Source organism: Hyaena hyaena, unplaced genomic scaffold (genome assembly GCF_003009895.1).
Source record: "Hyaena hyaena isolate Hyena2069 unplaced genomic scaffold, ASM300989v1 scaffold_36, whole genome shotgun sequence".
Lineage (NCBI taxonomy): Eukaryota > Metazoa > Chordata > Mammalia > Carnivora > Hyaenidae > Hyaena > Hyaena hyaena.
Genome location: NW_024080668.1, coordinates 3,602,993 through 3,620,196, shown reverse-complemented (window position 1 = coordinate 3,620,196; position 17,204 = coordinate 3,602,993). Strand labels below are relative to the sequence as shown.

The 17,204-nt window shown below is 42.8% G+C and overlaps 1 protein-coding gene across 1 annotated transcript; it reads right to left on the bottom strand.

The window, feature by feature from the left end:
* Window positions 1–8,640: 8,640 nt before the first annotated feature.
* PTS (6-pyruvoyltetrahydropterin synthase) lies at window positions 8,641–15,640 on the bottom strand. Its single transcript, XM_039229128.1, has 6 exons — window positions 15,518–15,640; window positions 13,516–13,595; window positions 12,281–12,303; window positions 11,862–11,918; window positions 9,840–9,910; window positions 8,641–9,645 (listed from the first exon to the last, which is right to left on the bottom strand). Exons 1-6 carry the CDS (start codon window positions 15,604–15,606, stop codon window positions 9,522–9,524), a joined length of 444 nt encoding a protein of 147 aa, XP_039085059.1. The 5' UTR covers window positions 15,607–15,640; the 3' UTR covers window positions 8,641–9,521.
* Window positions 15,641–17,204: the final 1,564 nt, after the last annotated feature.

Genomic DNA, 17,204 nt, shown 5'->3' with positions numbered 1-17,204 from the left:
TACACACAGGCTGGCCCAGGTGGCATCTGAGCCCTCTTGCAGGTAGGTCTCCATTTTGACTTCTTTGTCACATCCAGACCTAGTTCTAAGGGTCTAATCAGAGATGGTAAGTTGGTGCTAAGTAGTGTTGCTTTATGCTACGTCTGACTGATTGGCAGAGGCTGCTGGGAGCACTGTTGAGGAGGACTCTGAAGCAAAAGCCAGGCTCAGAAACTGAGTATCTTGTTCAACAAGTATTATCTTCCTTGGGCTCAGGAGGCAGGACTGAGCAGCAGGGGACTCAGGTATCTGCCGTCTTTGGTCCCTTAGGTGAATTCAGTGAGTGGCTACAGAGCAAGAGTAAAGGGATGATCAAGTACATACATTCAGTCTAGGAACGGCTAACCCGATCGTCACTCCCAGGAAGGTGACTCAAACAAGGAATACAAAGGCATACAGGCAACTCCAAGGAAGTCCACAGGCTGCACCTCAAGCACAGAATAAAGAGTTGAACAAAAGACAGACTGTTTTCACTCCCACGCTCATTTGCCCAATCTTGTTCTTCCACTTTTGTGTTTTCTTGTTTGTGGCTTTGTGTTTTGTGAATTCAGTGCATTCTTTTTTTTTAATGTTTGTTCAATTTTGAGAGAAAGAGAGAGACAGAGCACAAGCAAGGGAGGGGCAGAGAGAGAGGGAGACAGAGAATTTGAAGCAGACTCCAGGCTCTGAGCTGTCAGCACAGAGTCCAATGCAGGACTTGAACTCACAGACCTCGAGATCATGACCTGAGTCGAAGTCAAATACTTAACCGACTGAGCCACGCAGATGCTCCTTTATGCATTCTTATCCTGTGTTAGAAGCAGCAACTACCTACCCACTTAAGGGAAGTGATCATCCATTCTGAGGAAATAGGAGAGAAAACTTCTATCTTCCAAATCCCATTACTTCAAAGACCTTAACACACCAGAAAAAGTCCGAGCCTGGTCAGTGGTTCAGCTATCACAGCAACCATTCAGAGCAGGTAGAAAATCCAGAACAGGCAGAACATTCACACATTATCTTATTATCTATCAACCTCTACATTACTTTTTAAAGTAAATGTTTAAAATATTGATAATTAAGTAAAACTTTATTTCACATGAAAGGTAGTTCAGCAATTGTCTTAGAGCATAAACTCTGAGACCAGACTGCCTGGGTTCAATTTCATTTGATTTTACCCCTTATTAGTTGTGGGGCCCTATACAAGTCACTTACCTTCTGTGTGACTCAGTTTCTTCATCTGTTAAAATAGGGAGAAATACAGTAGCTACCCGTAAGCTGTTGTGGAGATTATATCAGTTAACATACAAAGCACTTGGAACAGCACCTGGCACAAAGCAAGCACTATGTAACGGTTTAATGCCTAGAAAGGGTATTACAAGTGATATACTGATGTACCTGAAAGCCAAATATTATTCCAGTATAAATTTGTACAAATAAAATAGTACTTACAACAAGGTCTAAAAGTACTAATTTTCAATTCTTATAAGAAATGGCCAATGCCTGGCTTTCCACAGTCTTTCTCCCTCTGGCCCCACCTTCACCTCCACACTTCAAGCTTCTAAGTAAAATGTCTCCTAGCACACTAGGTCAGCTCCATTCTCCCAGAGAAACTAAACAATGGGTGAAGGGTTGAATTATTCCACATAATAGAGGGAGGATGAAAAGAAAAAGCAAGTGTATCATAGGGGCTGACATAGAAAGGAGACTCTGGAGACTGAAGGGATTTCCCAACATCTGCTCTTGGTTACAAACCAGTTCTCTCTTAATGTCCTTCAAGAGATACAAATGAAAATTAGAGGGGCACCTGGGTGGCTCAGTTGGCTAAGCGTCTGATTTTAGCTCAGGTCATGATCTCACAGTCAAGAGTTCAAGCCTGGGGCTCTGTGCTGACAGGTCAGAGCCTGGAGCCTGCTTCAGATTCTGTGTCTCCCTCTCTCTCTGCCCCTCCCCTGTTCTCTCTCTCCCTCTCTCAAAAAAAAAAAAACATTAAAGAAAAAAAATACAAGTGAAAATTAGAATTATTTTACTTCAGGTCACAGGACTGTATTTCTTTGACTTTGGCCCAGCAGAGAAATTGGGACATATGTAACCCCCGGGACCCAGTCCTGCTTTATGTAAGTTATATCCATGTATATAGATAGAATGAGGTTAAATATATACACCTGGTAGAAATAAGAAATAATTTAACATATGCAAAAACTACACATTTATCTATGTATATGCATATAACCTGTATATAAAAATAACTTTAGACTCAGATGCTTGAATCCAACAAACTCAAAAAGTATTCGGCTAAATTAACAAAATATGAAGACAGAGCATGACTAAAAACTTGGGAAGATTTTTGAACAGTTACTTTAATTGTTAAGCCTGTTTTTCTTTTTTTATTTTTTTTAAGCCATAAAACCTAGGTTCAAATCCTAGCTCCTTCACTTAATGAGTGACTCTGAACAAGACCCTCAATCTCCTTAGATTCCAGATTTTTCACAGTGAATTGGAGCTGAGCTGACTCATGCTTCAAAGAGCCACCGTGATGGAGATGCTGGACATATAGCGATGGGTGGGATGTTAATTCACAATAAGTCAACCAATGACAAGAACCTTAAGTTAGTTAACTACACAATTTCACATGAAGGTGGAAAACATTATATCCCACAATCTGATTAGGTTGAATTTGTTTCCTTTTCTAAATACAGTTTTCTCCCTCAAGAATGGATTCTTCATGTCATGATCTCTGGGTTCATGACATGGAGCCCCGCGTTGGGCTCTACACGAGAGCGGGGAGTCTGCTTGGGATTCTCTCTCTCTGTCCCTCCCCTCCCTCAAAATAAATAACTAAACTTAAAAAAAGAAAAAGAAAAAGGAATGGTAAGGTGCCTGGGTGGCTCAATCAGTTAAGCGTCTGACCCTTGGTTTCAGCTCAGGTCACCATCTCACATTACATGAGTTTGAGCCCCACATCTGGCTCTGCTCAGACAGTGCAGAGACTGTTTGGGATTCTCTCTCTACCACTCTCTCTCTTTGCCTCTCCCCCACTAACTGTCTCATTCTCAAAATAAATAAACCTAAAAAAAAAAAAAAAAAAGAATGTAGGCTTGACTTTCTTCCTAACACTCTGGGAATTACTCAAAGTTATTATGGTAAAAACACTTGTTTGCTGAAAAATAGGGAATTGCCTCAGTGTTGCTATGAATCTATTCAGTTCTGTACTCTGCAAAAAACCCTGTTCTTAGGGGTCAAACAGATGGAATGATAAGAGGCATTCTTTGCAATATCAGATGAGGTGCTCTCTGCCTAGGGCTAACCTACTCTCCACAAGCTGGGACAATAATTACCCATCAGTCTTGACTGTTCATCCTGCTTTATTATAAAGGGAGTACTTGCTGGTGAGCACCTGTAAAGGGGCTGCTACCCAATGATGGTGTGGTCATGAGGACACCAATTTACTAAAAGATCCTTCATTTGGGGTAGTCTAGTTTGTCTTTACTTAAAATAGCAGTCGAGGACTAAAACAAAAATTGACCCACAAATGGAAACAGAAAATTTCTAGGAAGATAAAATCAGCCATATAAATGGGGTTGAAGAAATGCTTCAGGGATTTGATTTGATTTTTGTGGTGGTGGTTCTCTAAGCTGAAACACAGAAAGACTAACACCTATCTGAAGTATGCGTGCAAAGTTTGGTATTAAATCTCAAATTTTGTATCAAACCAGGTTTCACCAGTTCTGTAGAGATGACAGGCACTTTCACTCTTTCTATGACTAATTATTCAGCACTGCTGGGTAGTGGGCACTAGGCTAGGTCCTGGGGAAACACGAACAATAATACAACTACATCATGAAGCCAACGTCCCCGTGATTGGGAAAGACAGCAAACTAGCAAGCAAAGTAAATGAGACAAAAGGAAATATAGATAAAAGTTTTGAGACTGCAAGAAAGGGGAGTGTGTAGGTATTATAATAGAAAATAACAGAGGGTTTCTACCTACACAGGGTAATCGAGGAAGGCTTCTTCAAAGGAGGCAGGGGGACATTTAGGCTGGGGTCTGGAGAGTGATGGGTTTTCTGAAGAGGTCGGGGGTGGGGGTAAGGGGCAGCATTCCAGGCCGAAGGGCAGAAAATACAAAGATCTGGAGGCTGGAATGAAATTGGAGTATTTTAGGCCTTGAGAAAAGGCCAATGTGACAATGTGACAGTTGAAGTCTAGGGAGATGGAGTGGCTGTGTCATATGGAGCGTAGAGTTTGGATTATATGTTAAAATTAAGAGGAAGCTTTCAAGGGGTGACACGAGGGAGGGAAGAACTAATAAAGGAGTATGGGAGAGAACCAAAGCGGAAGCAGGAGGCCAGCTGAGAGACCATGTCAATAATCCAGGCAAGAAATGGCGGTTTGGACTGGGGCCGGCGGCACTGGAAATGGGAGAGAGACCAAAATCTCCACATATTTTCGAGGTAGAACCAGTAGAGCCTTCTGACAGATTACAAGTAAGCGGCAGGAATCCAGGACAACTCCCAGATTTCCGGCTTGAGAAATGAATGGATGGTAGCGGCATTTTTTAGGGAAGCCTGGTGGAAGAGTAAATTCTAGAGGAGGGATCAGAAGTTCACTTTCAGAAAATGTTAACATTGAGACGCCCGTGAGACACCTAGCTCCCCACCCACGGATCCATCTGCAGGCAAATAAAACTCACAAAGGTAAAAGGCAACACTGGCCCTTCTATTTCTTCAGGTCCTCATTGGCCACAGCGCTCGTATTTACTTAGACTTTTATGAAAAGTGAAAAGAGGTTTTTGAAGTGAGTTCATACTTACTCTAAATTGGAAATTTTCACTAATAAACTGGCTGGCTGAAGCTGGACTTGGGAGGACTTGTTTCTTGGGCATCTTTAAGAATGTAAGCCTGGGATGGTGTTTCTTTAGCCAACAACCAAAATAAAACAAAACAAGGCAGTGCTTTAATTCTTTTTTTTCTTATTCTACTTTTTATCAAGTTTATTTGAGAGAGAGAGAGAGCGTGAGTGTGTGTGCATGCAAGCAGGGGAGGGGCAGAGAGAGAAGGAGAGACAAAATCCCAAGCAGACGCCACACCATCAGTGCAGAGCCTGATGCAGGGCTCGAATCCATGAACTGTGGGATCATGACCCGAGCCAAGATCAAGAGTTGGGTGTTTAACCGTCTGACCTGCCCATGCACCCCTAATTTTTGTAATAGCTAATACTTCCATCTTGATGGTGAGAGACTGCTGTGGGTGCAGGTGCTTGGCTTCTAAAGGAAGCAAACCATCTGATGAGCTACTTGAATGCCTAACTACTGTTCTGAAAAACTTTGTGATGCACAAACCACCCTCCCGTACTTTTCTTTTGTGGTGATAGTAGTTCTCTCTGCAGCTATGTGGAGATAGCGTTTGTCTAGGACATTTTCCAAAAGCGTCTTGCAACAGAATTTTGCTATAAAGTTAAATTGTGTGAAACTAACAATGATTTTTCTGTGTGCAAGGGAGGCTAGAAATATCCCAGACATAACAAAAGCAAAATGAGCACAATCTGTTTCCCATCTTTAAAATAATTCTATTTCCAGGAGGAATGTAAAAGTTTGGAGTTTAAAAAAACAAAACGGGCCCTTACCATAGATCTAGTCTGTTAGTGGCCACATATACACATCTGATCATATTCTGGCCATTTTTATAACCCATTGGTGGCGACTGCATCCATTCAGGAGACACAAATGAGAGTGGAGTTGTGGTCATTCTATTCATAGCGATATGCTCAATATAACTTTTCTCAACGTCTCACCTTAGAGTCGGTTTAATTTCAAGAATCATGCTTTAAAGAGCTTTATATGGGGGCGCCTGGGTGGCTCAGTCGGTTGAGTGTCTGACTTCGGCTCAGACACAAACTTCTGCAGTTTGTGTGTTTGAGCCCCACGTCGGGCTCTGTGCTGACAGCTGGGAGCCTGGAGCCTGCGTTAGATTCTGTGTCTCCCTCTGTCTCTGTCCCTTCACCAATCACCCTCCATCTCTCTCTCTCTCTCTCTCTCTCTTTCTCAAAAATAAATATTTTTTAAAATTTTTAATAAAAAAAATAGAGAGCTTTATATGTATCTATCCAAGAAACCCATGAGTCCCATTGGAAACAACCACTGCTGCTGGGATACTCACTCCTGCAAAAGGAAACGTGCTTTACTCCCCTGCCATGAAAAGCAGCGTGATGGACAGCCCCTACCTAGCTCCCCAGCCTCCTCTCCTGCTATCCTCCTCGTCACACTTCACACACTAGAACCTGGGTGGAATCCCTTGCCTCAGGTGTGGCGTGGATTTAGTGACTTGCTGCTAAGGAACAGAACATAGAATTATGACTGAGATACCAGCCTGGGACCTCCACTGCGCTGGGGTGTGTGCTCACTCGCAGGCACACCCCCTCCCTGCCCTCTCGCCTGCTCACGCTGAGGAAGCAAGCTGCTCTGCGCAGGTGCCCCCGTGGCAGGCAAGGGAGGAAGGAACTGAGGCCTCAGACCAACAAACCCGGGAGAGCCTGCGCCCTGCCAACAGCCCCGTGAGTGAGCTGGAAGTTAACCCTTCCTAGTACAGCCCTGAGATGGCCGCAGCCTGTGAGTGACCCTGGGCCAGAGGTCCCAGCGGAGCCACCGCCAGATTTCTGGCACATTCAAATAGTGAGATAATCATGATAAATGTGCGCTGCTTTGAGCCCCTCTGTTGGGGTAACATGTTGTGTTCTGGTAGATAACCAGCCCACTCCCCCCGCAGGGTCTTCATAAGGTCTATCTATCAGGTGAGATAGAAAGGATTCAGCAAAATGCCTGAGGCCACAGGAGGCCTGCAGCACCTTAGCTCTACCCTCCGACCCTGCTGCTCCAACCCCCCTGCTCTGCCAGCTCCTGGCCACCATCACCTCACGTCTGGATCCCCACAAATGCCCTGCAACTGGTCTCCTTGCTTCCTTGTGTCCAGATGGTGAGCCTCCTTAAAAAGCAAACAGAGAAACTTCAACAGCCCCCTATTTCTCAAAGGACAGATACCAAATGGATATTCAAGGCCCCCAGGCGGTCCCCATCCTGTATTTCCAAGCTAACTCCCCACTACGCACTCACACCTCATTACTATTCTATTTAAGATCAATCTAGTCACTCCATCTGAAATGGACACGCTGTCCATTCCCACCAGTAGTGGATGTGTGCCCCTTCAGTACATGTTCCCTTTTCTCTCCTGGATTCCAAATGCCACCATCCTACCCCATCACTTTCACTGCCATTCAGACCTGACCTCCCTACTAAGCTTTTCCAAATCTCACCACCCCAGAATAATCTTCTTCCTTCTCTAATTTAATATGTACTCCTTTGGTATTTAAAATCACAGAAATATAAAATCTGAGAACAGGCAGAAACAACTTCGGAAAGCCTTAGGACCAACCATTCAAGTTATGGGCAAAGCATCTGAGGCTCTGAAATAAGGACATAGCTGAATAGTGGCAGCACAAGGACCAGAATTCAAGCCTCCAAACTCTCGTGTTATTCAATTCTAGAAACATTTACCAAGGGGCCATTATGTACAAGGTGCTACAAAATTTTGACAGTTTCTGCCACCATGCCATCCGTTAATTTAATCAACCAAAAATTACTGAGTGCTATTTACCAGATACTCTGCTTCAAATAAAGACTTTGCCCACAGGGGATTCAGGGCAGTGAAAACGCAAAAAGGTAAAGCAACAATTACAAAACAGCTTGATAAGGTCTCTGACAGCAGGTTCTAGAGAGACAGAAAAAAACCACCTACATACTATCTTTGGTCCTGCCCTCATTCACTCACCCCTGTAGTTTGATAGACAGACAGACAGACAGACAGACAGACTTCTCACTTTGCTAAGGAGAGCAAGTAGAAAAAAAGGTCTCTTAAAGCAACTCATGAACAACAAACACCTCCCATGTCCACACTACTATGAAAAGTAACATTTTTCTATGTATCAGATCTATAAAATTAGACCTATTCAAGAAAAACTTGAAATATACATACATTATGCCATTACTCTGTTTTTAGAATCTGTGTTTAGGAGTCAGACAGACCCTGAGTGTCAAACACTTTGTCTGCTATTTATTTGCTAAGTGATCTTAAGCAAGCAGCTTAAACTCACTGAATTTTAATTTTCTCATCTGTAAAATGGGAATAATACCCACTTTGCATGGTATTTGTGGGAATTAAAATTCTGTCTTTTAAATAAGCAAATAGAATATACATGTATAAGTAACAAAAATTGTGTTTGATAACTAAAACACATTCAAATATGATTCAATGGGCACAGCATCATTATCAAAATTTATCAGAAAACCCTGTAGTTACTAACTGTCCAAAACAAAAGGGTACTCCTCTGAAAATTTTTTAGTAATCACTGCACAAGTGGGTTTTTTTCGTTGTTTTGTTTTTTTCTTATTTCCAGGCAGCAACATTCTGAGAATCCATAGTATGCTAGTTGCTATGTGGAGAGAAAAATAAAACCCTACATTTAAGAAGTTTAGAATACAAATGAGAAGACGAGAACAGTTCTTTGTGCAATGCAAGCAAATCCTTTCTTACAGATTTAGTCGTGAAGAAAAGATACCAGGTGCCAAGAATATAGTTCAACTTAAGTAGGTAAGTTTAATGGTCAGAACAAAATGGGATCCATTAGGAAAAACTGTATGTAAGAGATGAGTTACAGTGTAATATAACCTTTTCATATTGCTTATTTTAATAGGATTTAATATATAATGATTATTCTTCGGGTTTCTGAATTAAAATTGATCAGGTGGCCATAAGATCTGGAAACATAGACAACTATACATAATAAATAGTTTACTGATATTCCAAGAAATGCTCAGTGAATGTCCTGTTCCTCACTAGCAAGTCATAGTTCAACAAGCTATGCAAAACTGCCTCAAACAGTGTGCACTAAACTGGTATTTCCATTAATCCTTGTTATGTGTACTTACAATGCATCACCTAAAGTGATTTGTGTGTCTTATATTCACTGAATAATCTTGTGCCCTTAGCACACCTAAGAAGTAATCAAGGAAGAAGTGTATATTGTCTGTTTCCAGACTCTGTGACCACTGTATTTTTTTTTTTAAGTTTCACCTACTATAAGTCTTATAAACATTTTTGCCATTCATCTTATACCAAGGAAAAAATGAATACTAAAAATGAGATAATGGAAAAACAAAAACTGATTTATTTGCTTTTAAATTTCACACTGCAACATTTTCCTGAAAATGAAGTGATTTTTAATCTACAGATAAAATATTCTCTAAATGATAGGGTGTTTTTGACAAGTTTTGTTTTAAAATAGATTTGAATTCACAATAGGTCTTACACACAATGATTTCAATAACTCAGGCACCAGGACACAAGGTGACGGTCTAACAATTCTGTGATGACTTCTTAACAGTTCAAGAGAAAAAGACCTTTTTCAAATGTGGGAAGAAATTAATCTTTCTACAGTATGAACCCGTAAAAGCTACTCTCCTTTATAGATGACAACATTATTGTCAGTTTCATATACTTTTACTTTATAAAGAACTCCCAGAGGAAGGAATTTCTGGAGGTTTTCCCAGATATATACAGCTACATTTTCTGTTGTGCTGTAGGAAAAAAAGGAAAGAAGAGCAAAAGGCAAATGAACAAAATTTCATGTTTGATGTTTACAGAGAATAGAAATCCTAGATTTAAAGAGTAATGTTAAAATAAAACTTCAGAAACCACATAGCAGTCAGATAAAATGTGAACAGCAATTCTTCTTTCTTACCATCCACATAAGGCAAGATGGTGCACCCACCTTACAACATCTGCAAAGTATGGCACATCCAGATCCAGATTCTTATGATCAAGGGGCTTCATAATTGCCTCCTGTAGATAAAACAAAGGAAAAACATCACTGGTTCCATTTATGACTCAAATTCCAAAATGTTCTATCTTTGACTTGGGAAATCTTACCTTATCAGCTTGCCACTAACTCAGTGCTTATAAGGAATCTATCTGTGTCTCTTAAGCAAAGCTTAAAGTTGGAAAATAGAGCAAGGCCCAGATCTCCATAATGACTGGTTCTCCTCATTACTAAATGCAAAGATGTAAGAAATCAAAAAGTACAGGAGAATTCACTGCAAGTTTCTTGTAACCAGCCATTGAGACTCAGAATTCAGTTTAACACTTCTTGAATTCTGTCCAAAAATTACCCAAAACACTTCTCCATACAGTCTTACCTTCAGCACAATGTCACAAGGTAATCAGGACAAGGATCCAGTGAGTATTACATTTTATAAAGCTGACTGAGAGTGAAATTATGTAAGCAGTTCTAGATTTCTGCTATGAGGAATAACTCAAGAATGATCTTGGACTCTTAGAGGAAGAGGAGAAGAAAATATAAATATATAAAGACTGTTGCTTCCTAATGCTTATATATATACATTAACATAATGTTTTCCCTTGTCAGTGGCAAGAATAGTAATTGCCTTATTCTTTCTAACTTTTTACTTTTAGCGTTTGTATAAAATCTAAGCATTTGTGAAACAATCTAATTTTCCAGTGGTATGGTTCCAAGAAGGGTACATTAATAATAATAGCAATCATTTTTTGAGCAAAACCAGAGCCATATAAAAAAGAGTTAAGCCTTAAATCAAATAGCCTTTAAAACAGATCAAATGAAGGGCAGTTCCACATGGATAGCAAAAAAATAAATATCTGTTTTCTATTCAATTCCAGGGTGGGTCCCAACTTTCCCACTGAAGCTTCTTCCACAGGCCCCTTCTAACTTTATTACATGCCATGATGAGCTACTTCTGCTGAGGGGACTACGTGGTGTCCCTCGGTTACACAGAAGTGGCGAAGAGTATAGAGAAACTGTCCTTCAGTATTTGGTCATCTGCATGCATGAGATGCCTCAAATTTCCCATACTGCTGTCTCGTATTGTACAACACTCTGTGTATACAGGTTTTATATCCCCAGTAAATGCAAAAACTGTGTCTTTATAGCTTTTCTAATGTACTCAGAACACACTGCTGCTTGTTCATTCGCTGAATCTCTTATCCATTTTATCCAACTGAAACTTACTGAGCACTTAGTATTCTTTGCCTCCTAGAAAAAGTCACATGAGCACTCTGTGGGTAAGGGCTGTGTCTCACTAATCTTTGTACTCTTGGTGCTTAGTTCAAAGACTGATGCAGAGTAGGCAAACTGGCTGAATATATGAATGATAACATGGAAGGAATGATGATCATTAGTAGCATTTTTATAAGACAGATGTCAGATTCTAGAACAAGAGGAAGAAGCAGAGTTTAAGCTTCTAAACTGAAGCTTATGGAACTAAACAAACAGATGACATGGTATAATAATAAAAACAAAGCTGGATAGAAGGGAGTTCACTGCCAACTTTGTAAAAGGCTAACCACACAACCTAAAGCAAGTTCGGCCTCTCTCAATCTTAATCCAGGGAACAAAGAAGTTGGTTTAGGTAATCTCTAAGGCTTCTGACACTGCAGATCTTCAATAATAATACAGTCCGCAAGTCCCTGATTGAACTCCTTCTTTTGTGTGATCCCTGCTAAGAAGAAATCAGGACAGGGCAGCAGGGAATACATGATGAGCATGTTACAGGTATTCCCATCACTGCAATACAACTGTGACTTACTTCCTTTAAGTCACCCAAACACCTTTAGAAAAATATGAAAGTAGTTCCTCCAGCTACTCCTCCAAATCTACTCCCAAGGTCATGGAAGCTCTGGAGATACTTGGTTGGGAAAGTAAAAAAAAAGGGGTGGGGGGGGGCATCAAATATACTTAGAGGACCCAACATGACATTACCTCCATGTACTCTTTGAGGTCGGTCAAATTCATAACCATTCCTGTAACAGGATCAATCTGAAGAAGAAACAAAGGTGAATATTACTATAATATGCTCTTCATATGTAAACCTCTGCTAAATTATTAAAGGCTATACAAAGGGCAGAAATTGTGCCCACATCTGCCTTCATTCCCAAGACAATCACCAGGTGCTCCAGGCATCCATTTTATGGTACCACTGATCTTCTATCTGTCCACATAGAGTAGATGAAAAATAACCCTTTGGGAAGAAGGGCCTGGAATGGCAGTGGCTCACCATACACAAAGACCAACAATGAAGCAATATTGATCTGAACAGAATTTTTCGACAAAGAATCCATCACGCTGGCTGAGAGGGCCCAGCAATCTGCACAAATCACACAGATACATTCAGCACGTACCTCTCCATGAACGGTCACCAAAACTATGGGAAAGAAAACAGAATACCAAAAAACCACATGACTTTCAACAGATAACACCCAAGCACAAGTTAGCAACATAAATTAAGTATTAGATCTCTGCCCTGAAAAGCTCTATTTATATTTTCCCTAAAACAGCTGCTCTTTTAGTTAAGATCTTTTTAGTAATGAAAGCAAGACTCAATCAAGACAGAGAGGCTTAGCAGGAGATTTGGCCAAGGCAAGAAAGGGTGTATATTCTATTTATGAGGTTGATGCACTGGGTAGGAATGCCCATTAGGTAGGATAGAGACGCTGATTGATCGCTGCCTGTAAAAGCAGAATATGTACAAGAAAGAAGTCCAGCTAGACACCAAGCTGGCCCAGTGCTGGGCAGTACCTTTCTGAGGAAGCAAAACCACGAATGGGCCTAAAACTCTGATGCCTTTACTCACATGAACATATCCGGTTTATGGTAATGCTCTGTAAGTTAACGAAGGGCTTGTATGAAGCATTTGAAAAATGATGCTCAGAATGTTTTACAATTTAATAACTTATATATATATTTTTTTTCAGCTCTGTGCAAACACCATTAGGTATTATGTGATAGGTAAGCAAATGAAGAATGACAAATATAGATCAAGAGGCAGTAACTAAATTAGAAAGTCTGATCTTCTGACACCTTTTCTAATCTTTTTACTCTATCATACTATATGTTATGATACTCAATGGCTTATGTAGCTGTTTTTCGAGTTATCGGCTTTATCTCAAATAATCACGTCTCTTACACTCACATAAATTAACTATTTTCTTGGAACACTGCTGGCAAAGTTTTAGACCCAACATACTTTCCTGCCATACAGTGTATTCCTAGCAATATCTCCTGTTTGTCAGTCATTATTTACTCAAAGAATATGGTCTAATTTTAACGTTAACCTCAACAATATCTAATTAGAAGGAAGCATGGTGCCAAAAAAATCTCATTATGTACCTAAGGCCAAGGATAAAAAAAATTATTTAAACCATTCATTATCCCTAACACAGCAGATTTAAAGTTTAAGACACATCCAACCAAGACAACAGATTTTTTTTTCAGTCTGAAACTCCATGTAACTGCACATTAAAGGCTCAAGGTATTCATGCTTTGCCTGTAAGGTTTCTTACTCATTAGGACTCTACTTGCTGATCACACTTTCATCCTTATTGAAAGGGCTAAAATTTCATCAGCCTTTCCTCACCTTTATAATTGTGTCCATGGCCATTTGGATTGTTGCATTTCCCATACAGTTTCAAGTTTTCTTCGTCACTCAGACATTTGCTGGCAAAAAAAGAAAAAAAATCAACATGTCACAAGTTCAGACACTTTCTCTGTTCCCTACATTATTTGCTCTAGTCTTTGAAAGGTTCACAATTTATTATTACTTTAGCTCACCAAAGGGAGAGTCATAAATCATTTTGATTTCATTATTCAGCTGTCAGGAACCAGTGTATGCCCCCTAATTAGGCTACTGTGCCATACAAATTAGCATAAACAAAGTCCACACCCTTGTTCCACAGCAAGATTCCAACTCAAGTGTTCAAGGCCCTTCTATTATTCAACTCCTCAAGCATTTACTGGGTATTTATTACATACTAGGCATGGACTGAATGAAGCAAAGACATACAATGATAAAAGATGCTTGTCCTCAGTGGCTTAAAATCTCATTTTTCCTTAAAAATAATTACCTGGCCTACTGCAGCTCCTCTTTTACACCCTTGCATTTAACTAGGGCCCACTGACAACGTCCCCAGTCCATTGAGGGACATTCAAATTAGGTGAAACTTTAAAAATTACAATTCTCAGTTGCTGTTCCAGGCAGAGAACAATTTTCGTTATTTTAATTTTTTCAATGTTTATTTATTTTTGAGGGAGAGAGAGAGAGTGAGCATGAGTGGGGGAGGGGCAGAGAGAGAGGGAGACAGAATCCGAAGCAGGCTCCAGGCTCCGAGCTGTCGGCACAGAGCCTGATGTGGGGCTCGAACCCACCAACAGTGAGATCATGACCGGAGCTGCAGTCCCATACTTAACCGACTGAGCCACCCAGGTGCCCCAGAAAACATTTTTTTTTTTCATGAATTTTTACTGTCTAGCCGTCCAGTCAACGGTGCATCTTCAGGGAGGCCTCCTCTGTGAACGTGCTGTTACGCCGCCCCTTCCTTTCTGCGCCCCTCTTTAATAGTTTTAGTGTCCCCCACTCCCCCCTGCTCGCCCACTGGCATCTAGAACGCTACGGTTCACACAGCTTTTGCGCACCATTATCTCCCTGTGCCCTTCACAAGACTGGCCAGCCCGGGCCCTCGGGACAGAAGGCGGGGACCGGGCCTGCTGATCACCGCCGCCTGACACACCTGTCACCTGACACAAGGCCTGACCCGCTCGCCGCAAACAACCGCCCTGTGAGGGAGCGGATGGCTCCGGTTAGAGGGCGCCAGGGCGGCTTAGTCGGTTAAGCGTCCGACTTTCGCTCAGGTCATGATCTCGCGGTTCGTGGGTTCGAGCCCCGCGTCGGGCTCTGTGCTGACTGCCAGCTCGGAGCCTGGAGCCTGTTTCAGAGTCTGTGACTCCCTCTCTCTGACCCTCCCCTACTCACGCTGCCTCTCTCTCTCCTAGAAATAAATAAAACATTAATAAAAAAGAAAAGAAAGAAATGATGATCGTCATTTCACAGACCGGACACGTTACGCTGCGAGCGGGGCTCGCTAAGGAGGCGCAGAACTCGCCCCCACATCAAGTCCTCGGGGCCTGCGGCCCCGGGGCTCCGGGTTCAAACCGCTGCGGCGCCCCCCGCCCTCAGCGCGGCCTCACGAAAGGGGAGCCGAGGGCCACGACGCTCGTCGCGTTGCTCTAGTCGTACTGGTTACGTGGCCAGCGCTCCTGGCACCTCGGAGCAGCTCACGTCTACCGAGTGTTCACCACGCGCCTGGCACTGTGTCACCGGGGCACGGTGTCCCCGCTCCGACCGTCAGAGCACCCCTCGCGCTCCGCCGGGGAACGGGAGGGACCCCGGGGCTGCTCCCAGACTCGGGGCCCGCGAGGGAGCCTCCGCGGTCGGCAACCGCGCCCCACGACCGCCTCTGCTCCACTCCAGCTGCCACCGTCACCCCGTCGCCAGGGAACCCGGGGGCGCGCCTCAGTTCGCGCACCTGCGCTCCCGCCCCCAGGCCCCGCCCCAGAGCGTGGGCACTGTGGGCACACCCCACCTGTGGAGACGGTGGGTCGCGCTGAAGGAGACGAGGCGGGACAGTCGCGCCCAGCGACGACCGCCGTGGCCCGCGCCAGCCGCGCTCATCGCCTCGCCTCCCGGCTCTTCACCGCTGGGCGGGGACGCGCCGGGCGTCCCGCGGCTGCGCAGTGCGGCCGGCGCCCTGGGCCGCGCGCTCAGCTCCGCGCTGCGGCTGGCTCCCTCTGCTGGCCTGGAGGAGTAAAGCGTCCCGTCCTGTCCGTCCCCTGGACAGCAAGAGTTGGAATAAGGTAGGCAACCCTCCCAGCGGTCAGAAAACGTGGATGAGGCTTCAGTGTCTTTCCTTCTAAGGTCTGCTCAGCCTTAGGCCACATCGGGCCGTTAGTGTCAGCCTGGCCACACTGTGGGTACTGACAGGACCTCTGTGAGGGACCCACTCCCTTCTAGAAAGCCCCGGTTATACCTCCACTGGTTGGTTACTCAGAGGTGAGCCTCAGGGCCAATCTACTTATAGCAGAAAGGGAGCGGGAATTTCAGGGCTCATGTAGAAGCACGTGACTTTCGGAAATGACACTACCTTTGGACTGTTTGTAAAGATTCTTCGTACTAAGGGAAATTCTCAAGCTTTCCTTATCATCCGTACACATGCATAAAACCATTTATCAGTGTGAACACATGCAGTCATGGACACACAGTACACATTAGCAATTCTCTGTCCTATGGTGACACCTCTGGAGCAAACGGATGGTGTTTCCTCACATCTACTTATAAGGAGTATCCACACTACTTAACAGTTCCAAGTATTGTGTCACCTCTTGCTTCCATTTATTCCTTTGCTAAATATTTACTGAATATCCAACCATGTGGCTGGCAGTGTTCCAGGAAGGATGGATTAAATCATGGGAGTGACAGTCATACACGCCCCAAATGGTGATTTCTCTCAAATGTCTCTTGTTTCCAGCTACATACTGTTGTTCTGTATTATGTAGCAAACATTCTTAGCACATTTTCAAGTATTTTTATTATCTCCCCCATTGGGCTGTAAATAACATCAAAGAATAAACTTCAAAGATTTCTGAGATAGACACTCTAGTCCAGTACTCTCATGGCTAAGAAAGCATGGGCACGGAGGCACCTGGGTGGCTCAGTCAGTTAAGTGTCCGACTTTGGCTCAGGTCACGATCTTGTGGTTCACAGGTTCAAGCACTGCATGAGGCTCTGTGCTGACAGCTCAGAGCCTGGAACCTGCTTCAAATTCTGTGTCTCCTTCTCTCTCTGCCCCTCCCCTGCCTGTTCTCTCTCTCTCTCTCAAAAATAAATAAACATTAAAAAAAAAAACCACTTTAAAGAAAGCACAGGCCCACATAAGTGAATTACTCATCCAAGATCACTTACAATAAAACAGTACTTGCCAGTCATTGACTACATCGGAGATAAGCAGTCTAATTAATGGTTAATGGTTATACAAATACTTGACTCTTTCTGAATGAAGTCTTAAGAATCAAAATACAAAGCAAAAGGAATTTCTGAGAAATTGCTGTACTTAAGTACTTAAATAAAATATGGCATTGCATTTGCAGAGTGCTTGCTCTACATTTTTTTATTAAAGGTACTCACCAAATTCACCCTCAGTCATCCTGTTATGGGTGGAATCATATCTGCCCAAAATTAGTATGCTGAACCTCCAGCACCTCAGAACATGACTT

Excerpts from the sequence above, each read along its gene's own strand:
- PTS (XM_039229128.1), bottom strand. The coding sequence starts at position 15,606 with ATGAGCGCGGCTGGCGCGGGCCACGGCGGTCGTCGCTGGGCGCGACTG. Across the intron at positions 13,596-15,517 it reads GCGACCCACCGTCTCCACAG|CAAATGTCTGAGTGACGAAG; the intron begins GTGGGGTGTGCC and ends TTTTTTTGCCAG. Across the intron at positions 9,911-11,861 it reads ACCTCAAAGAGTACATGGAG|GAGGCAATTATGAAGCCCCT; the intron begins GTAATGTCATGT and ends TTTTATCTACAG.